The following is a 21,557-nucleotide window of genomic DNA, read 5'->3' on the forward strand; positions in this document are numbered from 1 at the left end:
TTTGGTGAAAAATTTTGAAACATGGATTCGATTGGCTTATATAAAATAGGTCAAACTATTTTCGTCAGAGGTTACTTGACACGATGGAGATAGGCTACAGTGAAAAGGTTAGTGTCAAGTTAGCTCTGAAGCTCAGGGTGGTGTTTGGGTATTTCTTTAAAAAACGCTTAGTACTTTGGAGTACTTTTAAAACGAAATTATGGTATCATCACCGTATTTTAAACAACAAGAAACTTATTACAGAGAAAGATAGAGAGAATCAAAACCTGAAATTTAAATTTAAACAAATTATACTGACCATACTTTGGGCATCTGGCATCCGTTTCCTGAATTTTTCTGGGCTGTTAACTGTTAAGCGTGTGTGATATGAGGGTGTGCAAGAAATTGAGATTGGAAAAAAGAAGGGGGTTATCAAGTAAAAAAATAGACGAATAACAGTGTAGATAAAATAGATGAGATAATGGTGTAGTTACATTTGTCCTTTCCTTCTGAAAATTCAGACCGATAGAAATATATAGCTTGAAAGCCCAAAAATGTCTGCGACGTGTTTGTTTGTATGTTTGCGTGTGTGAGAGAAAAATAAGAGAGTGAGCAAAAAAAAGAGAGATTCTGGAAACTGAGTTTCATATTTAAAAAATTATACTGACTCTGTTAAATTCCTCTGTCATCCATTCCCTGAACTTCTCTGAACTGTTGAGTGTGTGTAACCTCTCTGGCATTTCAAGGCAGACATCTTGATAGACTTGGAAACATGACGGCCAGTCGTAGAATTCTGGTCGAGGAGGGTAAACTCCACCAAATTTACCCAAAAAAGTTGGCAGGTACGCCGAGTAAGCACATGTTTGCTGTGTCGCCATTGCTTTTTTTTTCTAAAATATAAAGCCATCGAATTTATTATGGCAGGTTTCCATCTTGAAGAGCATCTTACGACATTTACGACATTTAAGACGTGATTTATGAAAGCATCAGAGCAACCCTTAGAACTTTTTAGAACTTATTAGAACTCTCACTCGACTGTTGAGCTGTTTGAAACTCCCAAGCTCAGAAAAGGAACATGCAGGCAACTGTCCTCACCATACCTTATTCACTGTGCCTCTATCTGTAAGCACCGCAGCCACAAAACCAAGATACTTTTGTGTAACTTTACTGCAATCGTCACGAGCGAGAAACTTGTGGGCGTTTCCCTTTCCTTGTGCTCTGCCAAGCAGATACGCATATACAAAGGCGAGACACCTTCGTAAGGACGAGACGTCCTTGCACATCAGTGTATTTGTACTCTGCAAAAGCAGACGCCCACTCACAAAGGCGAGACACCTTTGATGAGAAGGTCCGCAACAGGATTTGGATCTTGTAAAAACCATTCCGTTGACCACAGCATTGACCACCCCCTCTCCCACCCCTATTACCAGGACTCTGCAACTGACTAAGGTCACTGACCGAAAAGCGCTTTCTGCACCAGTGCACCCCTCCAGGTACCGGGCTGTACTTCCCTCGGGCATTTTTTTTTTTAGGTCAAACTCATACAGAGGTGAGACGCCTCTTATGACGCCATACTGAGGTGAGACGTCTCATACCACGCAAGCCACAGTATCCAATGTTCCTTGTCTTGCATGTCTTACTCTGTATATGGGGTGCGTCCTGTGGACAAGAGGCAGAACACTGGGAATTTACTTCTTACTAGCTGTTCTCCTCCACGAATTCTGACAACGCTTCACCTGCTTTTATCTGAGAACAGCATCATTGCCCAGTTATTGGCTGGTGTCCATTCCAGAGTTCCAGCATACCATCTGAATCGACGCAGACGGTTCCTGGCAGTGATCACTGGGCTCCTAACAGAAAATCTGCCAAAATAATGACGACTGTGCGGACGTCTTCTGGCGGTAAACATGCTGTGCCCTGTTCTTGTGATGTGTTGCAGTCAAGTTCCAAAATGTCATGAAACCTTGTCTACGAGGCAGGCATATAAATTTTCTCTCTTGTATGGGAGTGGTTTCCTTCGGTCGGCCTTACCCAGGTAGTTTTGCTCATGTACCTGTTTGGTTATGATGCTGTCTATCCCTCTGATTGGTTCTCATGGAAGTACTGAGCCTTCTGGCAATTCGGCGGCTTAAAATTCACTCCCATGTCAACCACGTGGTAAAAATATATACCTCTTCGGCGCCGCATATAAAAAAAAATGGTGTCGGAGTATTTCAATGAATATGCAACGTAGGTGTATATTTTACTACTCACATCCCCAATTTACACGATGATAGGTTCCCTAGTTTTTATGTAATAGGAAAATTAAAACTAATACGGGTACCTTTGTAGCAATGTACATAATTGAATTGCAGCAGGAGTGACACTTTTTTGGTAGAGAGCACAGCGGCTGTGCCAGTAAATTAAATGCAGCCTGGCCTTTTGAGTTCAAGACTCAAGTATTGCAATAGCAAAAAACTTAATGTTATCAGGTGCACAAGGTTGGTCACGCACTCTAGTTTCCCATGATCTTTTTATGTATGTCAAACGATTGCTTACAAAATGTCACTAATGACTTTTACATTATATTTGAGTAAATAAAAATTTATATTAATTGTTTGTCATACCCTCGTTGTTTTCAATTTCTTCCTTGAAATAAATTCATATTTAATGAAGTTGTTTTCCGTTACTGTTGTCTCTCTATGTAAAGCCATTGATGTTTATATATTTTTCAAACCAAAACACAAAAATACATTAAACGGGTATATATCACTGTGTACGTAAGGCTACATGTCTACTGTTACTGAGAATGTATCTTATTCACCTGGGCTCTGCTAAAAATTGGACTTTAATAAAGAATGCCACGCTTACTAATGGATTCTTGACAACGTATTCAACAGCTAGTTTCTCTGATCACTCCTCTGATTGCTACAATATAAAGATCAACTATGTCCTTAAATTACATGTACTTTGGTCTGCAGCCAAATGATGCAGCAATAAAATATCAACACTTTTAGTTCAGATTCTGTTATTTGTGTGTTTTATATCATAAACGATTCCTTCACGGGTCCGTGTGTGCTATAATTCTTCAGCAACCAGACTGCAATAAGGATCGTGGCACGAAAACATCCGCATTTTTCCGTGAAATTAATTCATTTCGTTGTTGGCACGCTATACTGGAAACGTCGCCATGGACGTATGCCAAAGATGGAATGTTAAGTACATGTACCGCAGTATACATCTACTCCCATGAGGAACACCACCTCGTTGTGGTCGCGAAGCAGGATTGGTTGATCACTTTCTCAATTCCCCAGCAAATAGGCCTATAGGTGGCATTAGTGAACAGCATGCCCTTTATCGTACACTTGCTACTGATTTGAATAATTATATGCAAGACTTAATAAGAAAATGTGAGTGGAATTTTGCAGTTGATTTCCAGAATCTGTATTTAAAAGAGCTTATACATTCAAAGGACATGTTGAAAAACCCAGTTAAACCACAAGAAGTGAGCAATATAACGGTGTTTGTTGTGATTGTTTCTTTTGCACATCTGGTGATTAAACATTTTGTTTCTGCAATGATACAACTGTACAATAGGTAAATGTTGATACCTGTAACAAAATCCTTGCATTTTACTAGGTATGACCAGCATTTTGAGCAACAATGTACATATCCGCTTACAGACCATAAAATGTATGTTGCAGTGGAATTTAGGCACTTAGGCGTTGAAGCAGTGGCAATTTCCTGGCGTGGCAGCGGGAGACATTGTTCGTGTGTTAGGTTTGAGGGCCTGATATACGGCAGCCGGGCTGTAACCTCCCCAGGAAGCCGGGTCGAGCGTATATTGACTAGGTGCCCATTATATATTCTTTATATATATTCATGTTCAACTTAAACCCAGTGGGTTGTAGTTTTGCAATAAACTTATTATTATTATTATTATTATTATTATTATTATTATTATTATTATTTGCAGGGCACTATCTCCGCTACTTATTACAATGATTAAAATGATTATACTGCATAACTTTTCACCGCTAGCTTTCCGCTACTGCAGACTGCTGCGATATACATTTTTACTTCGGTATCTAGTCAAATATTTAACTAATGTAGCAGCAATACCGTATCGACAATTTTGTTGAAATGGTGATAAACATATGTTATAACCACTAGTCTACAAAAATATGGTAATTTTCAAGTGAAATTGTTTCGTTGTCGGGCTTAGGGGCTAGAAACCTCGCCAGGGACGCTTGCCAAAGATGAAATGATACCGCAGTACACGTCTACTCCCGTAAGGAATACCCTCTCGTTCAGAAACTCGTTGTGGTCGTGAAGCGTGATTCGAGTGTTGATCATTGGCGAGAAGCCTAGTGCGGGAAGCCCAAGCTACAAAAAATGTGAGAATAACCATTAAGAAGTGCATACACAGATATACAAGACCTTACTTCTGTTCAAGGCACATAATGAGTGTTGGGCCTTAATATGACATATTTTCCTGGGATTTTCAACGCTAAATCACCAAGGAAATCATACCCATATCAAAACCGTTCACAGAATTACAACTAATTATCCTGAACATTATGGTGTAATAAGTCAGCAAAACTGATTTTTATAAATTGATTTTAGTTTCATTTGCTTCAATTGGGATTCATTTCATTTATTTGCTCAAATTTTTCCAGCTGTAGTGTCATATTTAATTTTGGAAAACAAAAGCTAAACCCCAGTGAAGTAAATTTTAAATTTTCACAAAAAAACTGTTTAACTGGCAGTAAGAATTACCAAACAGACTGCATTGCCTACTGAAGCTGTATTTTAGTCCCATGTTTCTTTCCTGTAAGTTTGAGAACAGTAAGTGACATGGTTTTTCTTAAATGGTCATCATGGGGGCAGTGCCCAAAATAGTTTTTTTTTTTCAAATTTTGATGCAATATTACATAATGTTTAACAGCATAATGATGAGTATTATGGATATTCAGAAAATGTTACTAGCAAAGGTCTTCAGGCCCATGGAACTTCAAAGTCACAACTTGAAAATGCCAAAATGTAAACAAGACAGCACTGTTCTGAATTTTTTTTTTCCATTTTTAACAATTTTTAACATAAAACAAAATTAACAGTTTACTGCCGTTTTTATATGATCAACTAAAAAAATTGATGAGATGGGAAAAATATCAATAGAGCAGTGTTAAATGTCCAATTTCTTCCATTCTGAGATTCTGAACATAGTGAATGTCAATGATTGAATCTGACAAACTGCAATGATATGAGTTTATTTCCATTTTTTGAAACTTTATTACACAATACAAGATAACAAGTTTACCATCATTTTTACATATGTTGTAAAGATGCAGGAAATGCCAAACAAACACTTTTACTTATCTTACTAATTAAATAATGAAACATGCATGTTAACATGCCTAAGAATTAAATCTGAGGAAATGTGAAAAAACAGCATTTCTTCAAAATAATGGCCCAATTAAGCTGATTTTTAAACTCAACCTGCGTTTTAGCAGGAATGACCACTCCTGTGAGTTTACTGACAATTGGCCTATCTGTTTTTCTTATTTTGTGTTTACAGTGTTGCATATATGCTGAAAAGTGAAAAAAAAAAGCATAACTAAAATAGTGGCCCGATCATGCCTATTTTCTAACTTGACCTGCGTTATAGTAAGATTGATTACTCCTATGAGTTTCATGACAACAGGCCTAACGGTTTTCCTTGAAATGTGTTTACAGTGTTGCATATATGCTGAAAAGTGAAAAAACAGCATAAGTTCTACAATAATGGCCCGATCATGCTGATTTTCGGACTTGACCTGCGTTTTATGGATATTCATCAGCTCTGTAAATATACAGCCAAAAAGTAAAACTGCCTTCCACTTATCGCGTTTACAATGAAAGTGCACGGCGACAGTGACAGTGACGGCAACGCCAGCCACGACAGACGCAGGTGATGGCAATATGTACAGACACATCTGTACATATTTACTGTACTGTTTGAGAACAGTAAGTGACATGGTTTTTCTTAAATGGTCATCATGGGAGCAGTGCCCAAAATAAGTTTTTTTTCAAATTTTGATGCAATATTACATAATGTTAAACAGCTTAATGACCATCAATTTTTAATCATAAAATATTAGTATCATGGATATTCAGAAAATGTGACTAGCAAAGGTCTTCAGGCCCATGGAACTTCAAAGTCACAACTTGAAAATGCCAAAATGTAAACAAGACAGCACTGTTCTGAAATGTTTTTTTTCCATTTTTAACAATTTTTTTAACATAAACAAAATTAACAGGTTACTGCCATTTTTATACGATCAACTAAGAAAATTGATGAGATGGGAAAAATATCAATACAACAGTGTTAAATGTCCAATTTCCTCCATCCTGAGATTCTGAACATAGTGAATGATTGCATCTGACAAACTGCAATGATATGAGTTTATTTCCATTTTTGACACTTTATTACACAATACACGATAACAAGTTTACCATCATTTTTACATAATCAACTAACAATTTTGTAAAGATTCAGGAAATGTCAAACAAACACTTTTATGTATCTTATTAGTAAAATAATAAGACTGTTAACATGCCTAAGAATTGAATCTGAGGAAATGTGAAAAAACAGCATAACTTCTAAAGTAATGGCCCGATCATGCCGATTTTCGAACTTGACCTGCGTTTTAGTAAGATTGATTACTCCTGTGAGTTTCATGACAACAGGCCTAACGGTGTTCCTTAAAATGTGTTAACAGGGTTGCATATATGCTGAAAAGTGAAAAAACAGCATAAGTTCTACAATAATGGCCCGATCATGCTGATTTTCGAACTTGACCTGCGTTTTATGAATATTCATCAGCTCTGTAAATATAAAGCCAAAAAGTAAAACTGTCCTCCACTTATCGTGTTTACAAGGAAAGTGCACGGCATCGGCGACGGCATCGGCATCGGCATCGGCATCGGCATCGGCATCGGCGACGGCATCGGCGACGACAGACGCAGGTGATGGCAATATGTACAGACACATCTGTGTCTGTACATAAAAAGGGTTTTGCTTCATCACAACTGACATTGACACTTCCTTTCACTTCTTCCGAATGCTCTATATTCGCCACCTTAGAGATGCATTCACCTAGACGTTAACTTACCTGTCTCATAATTCTGCCATCACTGAAAGCTGGATATACCTCTCTTTTCCACGGTATTCCCCTAAAATGGAAAGTATTATTATTATTATTATTATTATTATTATTATATTGAACCTAAGTGCTCTATCAACGAATGAGATATTAATTGCATTTCAAATTAAAACAGTACAGTAGCTATTTTCAACCTTGTAACCAATCAAATATCCAACGATGGACTTTTCTACATGTAAGAAAGTCGGCTAATTTATCTGCTACTGACCGAGGCACAAGATACAAAGCAAAACATGTGGTATACTTACATTTCATTGCATGCGCTCTGGAAAGCGACCCACCATGGATTGGAGTCGTCAGCTGGGGTCACGCCTTGGAATGTGTTTTTCTTGAAGTCAAACCAAACACATGTATATACATGTGTATTAACTAAGAACGGTTATCATCAATCTATATAGAATCCAACCAATATAAAGGCTTTACTTTTGTCGTGCTAACGGCTTTCCTTTAAAATCTTGTTACACAAACTTCAGATTATCATTGACGCTCATAAAAACCATTAGGCATTTATATAATGATACAGTCGGACTATGGCTCTTGGTCTAATACTGTCTAAATAGTTTTCTTCGGCAAACAAGTGAAACAAAATTCTAATCGGTGCTGGGCAAGCAGATATGAAAACTTTCTTTAAGAATAGTAACATGCCGCAAAACCATTACATTTACCAGTAAACGATATGCATTTAGTCGCTTATGCTATTAAAACAAAATTTCTAACTGCAATTTACCTGCAAGAATTCCACTTTAATACCATCGCCTGCGCTTTTGGCCCACTGATGTATCTTGTTTTCTAGCTCCAGCATATCTTGAGTAACAGTGACGCGAACGTCAAACACTAAAAAAAACAGGAGAGTTCACACTTTGAATAGGCCCAACTCATGTAATATAGCAGTGCACATAAGGCAAACCGCTTTTCATCGGACCTAGTGACCTCTATAGAGAGATAAAACGTTCATTGTGAAAAGCCCCAATAGTTTAAAACGCACTTTGATTATTTGGTACATTTTCAACAAGTATACGTTGCTATATAGAAAGCATTCTTTTTCTTGGGATGTATTTACAGCTAGGTTCTGTTAAAATAATTTGTGGCTACCAGGGTGTCAATAAATTCCCAGTCAAATTCCATCAAAGCAGTAGTCATGGTGCTTATAAACATTTATTTAGAAGCAAGTAAAGGATATGCATGACGCTACTAAAGGTTTGACTACATGGATTTAAAAACGAAAGTGCGCGTGCTTACCCGACGACATTTCTGCCGGAACCATATTAGGTTGTACGCCTCCCTATAACAAATGCAATCTGAGCTTGTAATTTGAAACAAGAGAAGTTATCGATTTTCAGTTATTATAGTAACAGATCCAAACTTTTTTCCTATTTAGTGGTTGTAATTGGACCTTCTCCATGGCCCTTGCCTTTTTTGACTTCCAAAACATATTTTAATAACAACAACTATAGCAGTCAACGTAATATTTATCTTCAATTATTGCTCTGCAATCAGTCACGTGTATTACGTTTATATATGGATCAAAATACTACTATTCGGTGTCGGGGCAGGTTATCTTAAAACATTGCTGATAATCTTATCAAGTGAGCATTTCATGAGTGTGGTGTTATCGAAAGTATATAAATAGACCTTTGAACACTATTCATAACAAGAGCTTATTAAACTGTAGGCGCTGGCCCGCGCCACGTAAAGGTAAGACGACTTTCTCTACATACGTTTTGAGAAAAATTAATAACTATTAATATAGTAATATATTTATATTTCAAAGTATACATCCTCGATTGATATTGGTTACGTTGATCGTACAGTTCGTACAATTAAGTCTAATGTTTGTATTTAGTATCAAGATGGAGAGACCTTATGTTTTTAAAACGGTCTAAAGGCACAACTTACAGACGGGACGGATTATTCACCCGAGGCTCTTAAAGTTGGTTCAGACATTCTGTGATAGGAGTAGCCAATAGTAAACTTTATCAGAAATGGTCTTCAACCGCGAGGTAAATAGTGTCTGAGTTAAATTGTGAAATATCCTTTCACATTCCATCGGGATTTTCCTGCATGGTCCTTCCAACCGATTCACATGCAGACTAATAAACCGTCATGCCCCGTGCCTGGACGCACGACCCGTAATTTACCTATGTAAATGTCCTCGAATAATGTCGAATCATGTTTGACAAGGATATCCTCCCATATAATTATATTTAAAAAACAGCAAAAAAAAAAAAAAAAACACTTTCGTTTAAGAAATTCCGGATTTACGTTACAGATTACGAAAGACATGGGCACAATAGAAAAGTTAATTAAAAGAGAAATGCTTGCCAAGTTTTATGGTTTTCGCGGTTTGTACATGTATGAACCTACCCCAATCATTGTGCAATTCACTGATGTGACGTCCCCAAGAACCATGGTACTGTCATTCTTCAAGCTGTAACGTGTATATACACATTAATTCTTCTGTTATAACAGCATCGACTATATACGAGTAATCTTAATTAAAGTTAATAAACTTTTTAGACAGTGTATATTTAACCCAAAGTCGTATTAAGTGAAGTGCTTAGACTGCACATGAAGGTAATTTGTAACGAAACTGGTCTTACGTAGCTTCCTGTTCAGCCCTGAATTCTAAGAAGGCGTCAGTGATTTTTCTCTGAAAGGAAAGTTTAGGATGATGAGTCTTATTGCATATTTGATATATAATTTTTATCCCTAAGGCCATAACATTTAATACAGGCAACAATTTGCTACATTGTTATTATTGTTAAAACGATTAGGATAGAGGGGTTATATAATAAAAGCGGCCTTGTTTGGCCAAATAACGAACAATCAATATTCCTTGTTGCCTTCTTTCTTGCTATGAATGAGACTATAAAAGTTTGTGGTACACTGAGATGGAGGAGACATAAAGGAAATTTATTGAATTAAGGGTGCGTCTTGGTGAAGGCCGGTCACGAGCCTACATCAGCTCTCTTCTTAAGCAGTTAATGCATGTACATGTGCCCCTTGATCTGATTGGAATGGATAAAAACTAAAGCAAGCCTCGAGTACATGCATAACGCTTTAAATGCAACCGGGTATTTTTTTCCCATTATATATGCTTTGGTTAAGTTTGCTATAAATTTACTAGACGCATACCTTACTTTGTCATCAGACAGGGCCGTAGCGTTCAGTTTCAGTAAGTTATACGCAAGTTTCTGGTTTATGCAAGGCTGTTAGACTGTATACTGTCTATTAGCATGTAACTGTATAGGTAGCAGCGAAAGCCACTATCGTTTTAACTAAAATCATATTGATCACAAGTAATTTAGGCCATAGCGGAAGCGTGCTAGATTTAATAATGTTTCTATTTTTTCGGTAAAAATCGAAATACTTAAAAGCCTTCAAATTAAATTTTAAAAGTAAAAGGCGACGTGATTCTCGTTACATGTAAGAGCACGAGCATCACAACTAGCTACATTGACGTGTGTGCGCATACAAGTGCCTGCACGAGCCATAGAAGTTATAATGTAACTAGCCTTTCAATTTAGTTTTTTATTTTTATCTTTTTAAATAATTTTTGTTTATCTCTTATATGATAGGGTTGCAGATCGAGCAGTTGTATCCGAACAACATGCAAGTGCTTCAAGTTAAAAATCGAGTAAATAATTCACAAAATCTATTATTTGTTTATTACTTCCGCCCGGAAGATTGTTTTTTTTTTTTTTTTTTTTTTTGCTTTTGTTGGTGTGTTAATTAACAGCTTAACGCAAAAACTTAAGAACGAATGTTGATTAAATTCCCAGGATATTTCAAAATGGAATTAGAAACTGTCAGATATGCTGGTGGTGCTCCATCAATAAATCAATAAAAATGATAAGAGTCAATTTATACCTGGGCAAGGGGGTACGAGGAAGGGGTGTGCTAACACTTGTCCAGGATGTCCACCCGGGCTAGTGAATGGAACGGTGCGCCTTAATGCCCCTTAATAGTGTTATAATCATAATTATACACTGATGCTCATAAGTTAAGCAACACTTTCTTATTTCTCGAATTTCTCAGCAACCAAAAAATTTATTGAGGCAAAATTTGTACAGTAGCTAGATATTTCTCTTGTTTTTACTTTGACTTACTGGACCGTGACATTAGAGTACTATTTACTGTTGGACACGATAGAATATGCAATGGGGGTGCCACTTGCGAAAACCACAGTTTGGCCATGCCATGAGGAGCTTCCAGTTTGGCTAGTTTCATGGGCACAATTTGTTATTTTGGACTAACCAATGGTTAGAAGAGGACTCAACGAGGTAATCAGATGGCAAATAATGGGAAGGCATCGTGCTGGGGTGCCAAAGAGACAGATTGCAAGGCAACAAAAAAGCAGCACCAAGTCAAGTGTTCAAGCTGGTAGCAAAATGGTGCCAAACTCATCATGTATTGGACAAGCCTCTTTCTGGTAGACCAATATTAACCGACGCAAGAGATGAAGATATCTGGTTCGATTATGCCACCAGGACCAGTTCATATCAGCAAAACAATGAAAAATTGCCACCGTAAGTCATTCAAGGGAGGTGCCCTGGTCAACAATACAGAGAAGAAATACCATTGGGGTGCATACAATCACACATTTAAGCAAATCCATAAAGAAAAATCATTTTGGTGCAGGACAATGCGCCCATCCAGAAAGCATGGTCCGTGCAAGACGCGCTGCAACAGCGCGGTATCCCACATTTGGATTGGCCTGCATATTTATCAATTCTCAATGTAATAGAACATGCTTAGGATATGATTGACAGGGCAGTAAATGAGAGGTATAACGTCCAGTTAGAAACATTAGAGAGGTCCAGCAGGCAGTAAATGAAGAATGGAACCGGCTCTCAAAGCAAGATTGGCAGAATTTGATGGCAAGTTGCAGGAGACAATGTGAAGCTGTTATTCAAAACCAGGGAAAGCACACTCGATATTTATTGCATAATAGACGATTAATCATCTATTATCTACAGTCTTCTTTTATTAAAACTAATTCTTAAATGATCGAACTTTATTTTTTCATAATAAGCTGTTTTAATCAGCACATACTTTTTGCTGTGTGAGCATACTTTTTTGACACATGGTTTGGCATATTTTAGTACCGTTTGGTTAATAAAGTTATTTTGATTATTACAATAAGCTGTGTGGTGTATTTCTTTAACCGAAATATTCAACTTGAATAAGTTATTTATAAAATATGAAAGAAATATGCATAATCCCACCAACAAATGAAATAATGATCAGGATAGAAGAAACTTCTGAAAAAATCAGGGTGTTGCTTAACTTATGAGCATCAGTGTATGTATTATAGGTGAACGTCTGTGCATCATGGCATATACCCTGCAGATAACTGCTGTTTTCGTTAAGTGAAATTGATAAGTAGCTGATAAAGCATTTGTCCTTGAACTCTTCATACTTTGTAGATATGAAATTCAATCATCCAGAATACCGACCAAGGACATGGATATACGTCTATTTATATTTGTTTTAAAACCAGGTTCCAAGAAATTAAAGCTAAGCCAAAGTTTTAAACAGTTATGTTCTTATGTGTATATATTCTTTTGCGTAACACACCTAATCACAACTTAATTGTCTCATACTGACTTACCCTTAAAATTTTAGAGCAATAGACCATTAAATGGGGATTAATTTAGAAATAATCAGATAAACCGTATGAAAGACGTGGTTTTTTCTTAAGGTCATTTTAAAGCTGTGTCGTAATCTATCCATAAAGCATTAGTAGACAAAGTAGACAAAGATTAAGTGTAATATTTACTGCTAAAAACACTGATACACAGAACCTAAATCCTAGATTGTACAGATCAAAATACATTGACTTGACAAAACATTGTTTTTGGTTGTTCTTAAGCCAATTCAGTGTACCAACAACTGCGTAAACGTATTTCTCTCCACAATATATCAACGGAACCCTAAGAAGGGAAGTTTACAATGTTCATACCTTGAACACACTCAAATGCAATTTCATTACCGCCCATCATGATACACTCATTGTCAAGATAATTCCTGTTTTATAGTATTCGTCCGTGGGTTTTTGTTCGGAGAGTGGGAATGCCCCATAACTATACAAATGGAAGTATAAATGTGTACTACGTAGTTCAAAAACCAAACATCTAATTACTTAAGTTATTCAAGTAATTGTACTGATTTAACCAACGGTGAGCCAATTAAGACACCTACCAGTTTTTCAATGGCAGTATTTTGGACTAAATTTGCACCAAGACCAGCATTTCCAGTGCATGTCACTTTAATCCCTAAAACATAAATATGAAAAACTGTAAGTCTCTGGACTGTTATTTGATATACATGGCAATTCCCCATATGAAGTGATACTTTTCACTGAAGAAATGACAATAAGAAGTGTCGTTATGAGAACCAGTATAATTAAATGACGTAATGAAAAAATTGAGCAATGCATTTCTTATGATAAATTCAATGATTGTTACGTATTAGTTATCAATATAGTTTGCCTCCAATATTCTCTACCTCAAAGAAATTTCACTGTTGCACTATCTTTACTGAGGAACACTGGAGCATTTTGGTTTTAATTTCAGTAAACGCCAAAGCGTTGAAAGCAGCATATCTCCCTAAAGTTGGCAACACCTAAGTCTTTGAAGATGGCCGCCTTTGATATGCTCCACTTCAGCATTGTGTGCCTCATGAATCTGATCGTGCTCATAACTGCACTGAACCTGGGGTGGTGGTTCAACAAGGAGAGGTTTGACGTAACGCAGTCACAAATCCCAACTATCGTCATCATGGCCATAGGTTCGATGTGTATATTAGCTGTAACCTGTGTAAGCACATGGAAAGACGATACGGAGAGCCAGCGTCGCCACGGGCATGACTCATTGGGTAGAATGCTGAACCACTATCTTCCTCTTCTTGGTGTTGTGATATTTGGACTCGGCAGTTGCCTATATTCTGGTTTAGATGTCGTGGAGCAATATATTTGTCTACGCGCCTACCAGGCGTTCAATACTGATGGCGTCTTTGATAGCCTAGTCACTCAGCGTTATGTTCTAACTGCCTTCCACGGAGCGCACTGTATTTTCGTTCTCATACAAATTGCGTTTTTGGTGTTGACGTTTAAAGTGGACAATTATGCAAGGAACAACGCAACTTGCAAGGTTCTTATATGGTTTGGAATTGTCTTTACAATACCTGGCAACATTGGAGTCTTGTTTTATACTTTTATATCGGGATCTGTACAGCATGGCTTCGTACCGCCACATGTGCCAGATAACAAAACTTTGGGCAATGCCACAAGACTCTGTTTACAGGAACAGAGCCCTCTGGAGGATACAGTCCATGAAATATTACGTCCTGTTTGCCACCCAATGATAATCCAATATTGTCTAATCGTGACGAGACTGTTACTTCAGGAGTTAAGAAAATTGACCCAAAGGAACGTGCCGCCAATGGATACAAGTATGGAATCTCAATCAGATTCGGAATCTTTTGGACAAGAGACAAACGTTGTACCTGATGTCGATTTGAACAATGTTAACCAAATAAATGGGGAAACACAACTAAAGCATCTCACAGACAACATTCCTCTGCCATCTTCTCAGCCAGGATCTGGAATGTCCGAGCAAAGACAAGACCTAGATGAAAACGTTCTTGGTGGAAATACAACTGGCACTCCTTCGATGGATATCGAAACTCACCTTAGTCGCAGAGCAGGCTTTATAGTGAGGCCTGTATCTCAACCAGAGCCGGGCGTGTCTGACATGAGGAACGGCGTAAGTGACCCCCTCATTAATGACGACCCACAAACAAATCAAGCAGTTGCTTCAGGACGCGGATCCAAACTTTACAATTTGTTATTCAACCGCGTTATAGCAATATTCCTCGTTCTGGTACAAATAGTTGCCTACATATCTGTCATCGTTCTAAAGACAACCCAGGTTTCTGAAACACAGAAAATCAACTACGACATTATTCTTATCTCATGTTTACTGGCTTTCTCGGTATACGCTCTTTGTGCTACGTGCGTCGGTTGCTACTCCGCTATTTTCAAACGACAGATAGATGCCGATAACTGTGTCTGTGAATTTTCATTTGCTGATGTTTTCCTTTTGGTTATGTCGTCTACTGGAAGCTTGATATTCAACTTCTCTGTTCTTATATGTGACGTTACAATATTCGAACAACCTACGTCTCATGAAGTTTTTGTTCACACCGTTATTTCATTCATATACCGCATTTTGATGGCCGGCCAAATATCAGCTCAGGCATACTTCATCAACTCTGGACAAAGATTTGGTGTGTATTGTGGGACAGACCTTTCCATTATGACAACCACTTTGAACTACCTAATTGTAGCAAACATAGGCTGGTGGGGGATAAATGCCTTTATAGGACCCTGGTATTTTAAAAAAGTGGAATTTCTAAATAGCTGCTTCGGTTCAACCATATGGCCAACTATGTTGAGGTTCCTGACGCCTTTGCTCGCGTTTTTACGGTTTCAGTCGTTCACTATGCTGTTAAGGTATCGCTACGAGGGGATCGTAATGGCGGGTGAGCAATAGCGGTCACGTGCAGATTGAAAAAGCTGTAATGCACATATTTGTGCATTTGTGTAATGTATATAGTATAACTTTGTGTAATGTATATGGTATAACTTAGGGTGACTACTAATACTGCGTATTCCACATTCCTTGGTTTTGATACCAGCATTTGATCAGTTCGCTCTCTCTATCTGTGCGTGTGTGTGTGTATGTGTGTAAGTGCGGGTGTGTGTGGTTGAGTATGCGTGTGTGTGAATACATGCCTGACCTTTAAGAAAATTTCTGCTTTTCCGAAAATTGCTACTTTCCCAAATACTGATTTATGGATTGCATTGCCAATGTAAGTTTGTTAAAAGATAAAGCATATTCTTTGTACAAATTCATAATTATAATAATAATAAAGATAATTGATAATAATAATAATATCTTACACCATGGAGACCTCTCTGCATTGTAGACTCTGTATACGCCATCTTCACTTGCTAAGCCTATAAATGTAGAAGGCCTTCTGTTAACAATCTACAAATTATCATCAAAGAATTAGGATGCTATTTTAAATAACAAGTTTTATTTCTTGTTTTCATATTTCAGCAAACATACGCTTTTCATAATATGCTTTCACATTCCGAGCCCGCGTATTATGAATTATGAGTATTTTGATGCAATTGACATATATAACGGTTCTTTCTCTACAGTATCTTATACTTATACGCAGCATTTGCTTAATAAACACACGAGGTGCTTATACCCATAGATTATATCTGTACTACGTGATAAAATTAGTAATGGGGGGTTTAACACTGTCTAGCATGAAACTCACCTTCGTCCATTGCAAATGCTATGTTAAGATTTCTGAAGTCTTCGTGCTTAACGAACAACTTCATACCCTCCTCACTACCCACTTGTTCATCTGTAATACGAAATATATCTAAAACGTCAGTATGGCCTTATAATATGTCTATTATCTCATTATTTCGGTACTAATAAAATCTACAATAATTGAGTTTTTTCCACAGTGTCAATATGCACATAAACTCTATCTGCGTATCACTTCCGTGTACAGAAAGGTTGTATACGTAAACAGTTATGTATGGACACCAGTGACTTTAAGGCGATCATTTCTGAATAAATTTTTTGTTTCGAAATTGTTTTGTCTTAAGGAGTTTCCCTTTACCTGGCACAAAAGTAACATGCACTGTTCTTACTGGGACTACTCCGTTTTGTCTTAGCTTTCTTATGGCCTCCAGATACCTGAAATTTGAACATTCTTATTAGTTGAACGTGCCCTAGGCCGCATTCAGAACAGTGGACTAACTAGTCCCAGGGTCAAATATGGCCGTCCCACTTGAATATTTGCCCACGGGGAATCTATTCAGTGTCTGTTAGCGGAATAGACGGCAAGCTTTTTAGTGGGTGGCCATATTTGACCCGCGGACTACTTAGTCCACTGTTCTGTAAGCGGCCCTACACATAAGTTGGTCTGAAACAGTGCTTGTGAAACGTCACTGGCACAAGTATGCTTATGTAAAGCAGTCCTGGTTTCTGTGCAAATGCAAAAATATGTTTATACACTTATATGATAGCGGTGTTGCTATCTGTTTACATAACATGCAGTGCTAGTGATATTTAATCTATACTATGAAATTTTTAGCGCAACATTCTTACTGCTACACACACACACACACATATATAACCGTCTAGCAATGAGGGGAACTTCCTAAGAGTCGTCGTGATTTTTTCTTAATATTTCTTAACAGAAAAGTGATAAGAATCGTGCGTTTGACTTACTGTATTCCAACACATTTCATATCCTGAAATACAAAGATAACATCAGAATGCCACATGAAAAATTTAAACATTTCAATTGAACAATGCTTTGGCCTTGTGCATGTAATAAAACTAAAAATTCAGGCAGCCGACCCGCACACTAGGCTTTTCAAATTACAACAGCAAGTATACATGTGTATTTAATTAAGTAGTTTTACTACTCAGCACAATGGCCAAAGAAGTAAACAGAAAAATACACCAGGCATATTTTATTGTCATCTAAGTAGTCCTACGCAATGAAATGTATATTCCCTAGCTACTGGGCATCAGCACCCATGGCACTCATTTTATCAAAAACATCGCCCAGCCGCCGCTCCGTGACCCGTCACATGCAACTTAACACCGGTGCCCGGTTTTAAAAACTTCTTTATACATGTATATTTAAACTCACAAGGACGCTGCTTCACATGGTAAGATCGAACGCTTAACAAAAATTTAATAAGTAGCATGCATGTAATCCTTACCTGTGCTCCTCTACCATAGATATTGCCATCTGCGTCCTTTTCTCCACCAAAAGGATCGAAAGTCCAATATTCCTGCAAAAGAAACAAATAAGGTGTGTTTTTTCATTTCCCCTTGTATTTTTTTTTCGGAATTTACAAAAATATGTCGTCCACTCTCTTGAGTTAAGAGGGAATGCAAATAAAAAAAATCTGATAAACCGTATGGCTAGTCTACATGTATGTGAATTCCAATTCCTTAATTTTGACCGCTTTTATCTTAATTCAATAGTTAAGATATCCAGTTTGTTTCAGAGACGTTGGGGGGGGGGGGCAGTGCGTGTTGATACATTCTATCTGTATATCCATGATGAAAAAATATTCATAACAGTAAAAGTCTGAGGTTAGAGACGTATTTTTCATTTATTCGACACCAACCATATTTAGACTGGATTTAACTAGAACCACATCGGAGCGGCAATGAAATGTAAGTAGATAAGTATCTTATAGTTATTTCGCGTTCCACGTTTTCCAAGACATACACGTTCCATTTTAATTGTCCTAACCTTGGCGCGTTCTGAAGTTGAAATAGTCGGTACAAAATAATAGAAAGTACATGCATGTTCTTTGGCAATAAAGGCAGGTGTGGTATAAAACCTTTATAACTTTACATTAAATGATCTTCTTCCTGTCTATCATACACCAGTAGTGGTTTCTTTAGACGTATATGGACAGATACAGATACAGAAATGATACCTACCGCAAAGGCTGGGGAGACGTCAGAGTGGGAATTCAGGAGGACGGTACCCAGTTTTGGATTGGCTCCCTCCCAAGTCATAGTAATAACAGGCTTCCCCTGGGCAACCTGTAAGACAAAGAGAAGGTAGATGCACAAAGACGCATGCATCTATTTAATCAATATAATATTTGGGTTCATGAATATTACACACGGATTGCTCAACCGGAGTCTATGTAATTGCCTACCTAAGCCATACCAGAGGTAGCATCACGCATTTGGCGCAACTTCAAGGGTGCCAATCGGGCCAATGAGAGGTTCTTTTTTTTACTTTCAAGCGTATGAAATGTTAATTTTTGGTTTATCAGAAGAAATTGATCGATATTTTTGAGCTGCTGTTACAATTTTATTTGAAAATTGATGAACACTAAAAAGAAGCATGCTGAGTGTGTGGTTATACATATAATAACTATTCTATATTTTTAAAATATCGTCTCGAGCCCTAGATAAGTGGTCCTGCATTAGCGATAGGCCCTATAAAATTAAACTTAAAGCCGGTCTGACAGGAATGGTAGTCCTTTGAATGTATGTCCGGGGTCCGATGTGACTAATACAGGTTAGTAGTCGGAGTATTGGGGTTATTATGAGGGACGAATGTCATCGGACTGTCATTCCTGTAGCACCGGACGGCGACCTAATACTATCCGGGGTTAAGCCCCCGTTACACTGGATGGCGTCCTTTCTGCGTCCCGTAGCACGGCCCCGTTTGAGAGTATTAAAAACATAATTTTGCAACCAAAGTGATGCTTGGGCCTCCTTTCTACGACCACAGCGATGCCAGTTTCATGGTCGCACAAAGGACGCAGAAAGGACGCTGGCCTTTTTAAAGGGGTTTTAGTGACCTTGGTTAAGTATAGGCCCCCACCTGATTAAACCAATGACCTAGACAGGAATGTATAGTCAAGCACTACATGTGGGCTGAGACAGACGGCTGTGACGGAACGTGTTAATGGGCCACAGTATAGTTCAAGGGCAAAGAAAAGTTACATCTACCTCTGTTATTCGGCATGGCAGACCCAACTCTTCGGCATAAGCGACGAGGAACCTCACAGCTGATTCTGACAAAAATAAGCAATTTAAAGCATTGAGAAATGTTCAAGAGGGTGAATACCGTGCATGTTGGCCTACGTTGAGGTGGCCTTAATCCCCCTTTTCTGTCTTTTGCATTGAAGCCTTAATAAGCATTCAATTATGTTTTTTTATGTAACTAATAAAAACAATAACCGATTCTATGAGCATCGCCTACCATAATCAGGGTTTGGTTGGACAGTTTTTATCCTCAGGTATTCCCTAAACTTGGTAACCGCCAGCTCCTCCTTCGCCATCACGCTTATACTGGTACCGTACGACTACAGGGGTAACAGATGGAATGAGTAGCACAGTTTGCTAACCTATACTTTTATCAGAGACGAGCTTTTCACCCAAACCCAATATACCTGTACGAGTACTCTCTACCAGGCCCGCGGAAAATACGTTTACTCTTCTCTATCGCGACCCTGGGATTTTTGGCCAGATGCAGTTAAATCCGCACGCGTGCAGACGGCATTGTACCCGCTCTGCAGAGCTGAACTTCGCCCCGATGGGATAAACGCTTGTTACGTAACCTAACTAGGCTCCGCTGTCTGCTGAAACAAGTCATGGTTAGCAACCGTTCCGCGTGGGGGCTAAATCTGCCATGTTGTTTAGTTTACATTGCAGACGTGAGTAAAGTCCTCCGCAAATAAGGTGTTTTTCTATTACTCCAAGAGCCTCTATTATGTGGTTTGAATGTAAGGGAGATACTTCAATGGTGATGATTTTACATGTTCCGTAGCACGGCCCCGTTACATGAACGGTTGCTAGGGACTGATGCCCCCAAGTTCCGTTTCAGCTATTTATTGCGCACGCGCATGTAGGTGTCACGTGGGCTATCTGACTGTAAGAGTAGGACTGGGTTCCCATACCTAGATCGATCTAACAGGATCGAGCCATCTCCAAGGGGTTTCGCTAAATTGCTTTCAGCTCTTGAAAGCGGCTTAGATGTCTGGCACGCCTACTGAAGCTGCTAAACGATAATCACTTATCCCCTAGCAGCTTGAGTAGGCGTGACAGACATTAAAGCTGCTTAATTAAGTTGATAGCAATTTGAAAGAGAACCCCCTCTAAGATAGATCGATCCACAGTTAGTACGATAGGGCCTGGGAATGGTCCCTAAGACGTTTTAAGGATATTGTCACACTGCCTAAAACTCCTGATATATTTACTGCCTTACATATAAAATTCTTTAGAGTAAAAAATAAATCCTCAGTGTTCGATCATGCAGCAACTAAATTATTTAAAACTTACACGTATATTATCTTACAGGTGACGTCATAATTGCAATTTTGGGGTAAAAACTAAGAGTTCTCTTTTACCTGAGCACCCACGATCACCGTTTCAACGTTGATTTAATGACAACATTTAGTAGGCCCTTCTCCAAAACCCTACCAGCGATCTTTCTTTAAAGTCTTAGTTCAGATTTAATCGCCGATAAAGCAAAATAATGCCTTTGTTTAATGAAAATCTGTAATAAGGGGCTCATATAACTCTGTAACAAAAACATTTAAACCAAATTAACTGACGGCACGGAATCTAGTTCTAAACCGTACCAAATGCCACCGCTCGCCCCCTAAAATACCAACATTTTTCGGGGCCCTTCAGATATGTACCTAAAGAATACAGCTAGAGAATCAGATTATCGTTACTAATAATTATAACTTGGTGAATCTCACATAGGCCCTACTGGTAGGCTTATATCGTTAATGGCTTGTGCTTT

General features: G+C 38.1%; 1 protein-coding gene across 1 annotated transcript; it reads right to left on the reverse strand.

The window, feature by feature from the left end:
- Positions 1 to 3,562: 3,562 nt before the first annotated feature.
- On the reverse strand, positions 3,563 to 20,492 carry LOC106151703 (aminoacylase-1A). The gene is made up of 16 exons (XM_013525085.2): positions 20,010 to 20,492; positions 19,757 to 19,821; positions 18,728 to 18,832; positions 17,992 to 18,063; positions 17,489 to 17,511; positions 16,875 to 16,951; positions 16,521 to 16,610; positions 16,132 to 16,188; positions 13,368 to 13,441; positions 9,764 to 9,813; positions 9,528 to 9,591; positions 8,403 to 8,445; positions 7,891 to 7,997; positions 7,412 to 7,491; positions 7,113 to 7,173; positions 3,563 to 4,344 (listed from the first exon to the last, which is right to left on the reverse strand). The coding sequence occupies exons 1-16, from the start codon at positions 20,086 to 20,088 to the stop codon at positions 4,180 to 4,182; spliced, it is 1,212 nt and encodes a 403-aa protein (XP_013380539.2). The 5' UTR covers positions 20,089 to 20,492; the 3' UTR covers positions 3,563 to 4,179.
- Positions 20,493 to 21,557: the final 1,065 nt, after the last annotated feature.

This window comes from Lingula anatina, chromosome 6, assembly GCF_051362555.1.
Source record: "Lingula anatina isolate TDL-2025a chromosome 6, LinAna3.0, whole genome shotgun sequence".
NCBI classification, from domain to species: Eukaryota; Metazoa; Brachiopoda; class Lingulata; order Lingulida; family Lingulidae; genus Lingula; species Lingula anatina.

Excerpts from the sequence above, each read along its gene's own strand:
- LOC106151703 (XM_013525085.2), bottom strand. The coding sequence starts at position 20,088 with ATGGCGAAGGAGGAGCTGGCGGTTACCAAGTTTAGGGAATACCTGAGG. Across the intron at positions 9,592-9,763 it reads AGGGCTGAACAGGAAGCTAC|CTTGAAGAATGACAGTACCA; the intron begins GTAAGACCAGTT and ends TACACGTTACAG. Across the intron at positions 8,446-9,527 it reads TGAATTGCACAATGATTGGG|GGAGGCGTACAACCTAATAT; the intron begins GTAGGTTCATAC and ends CATTTGTTATAG.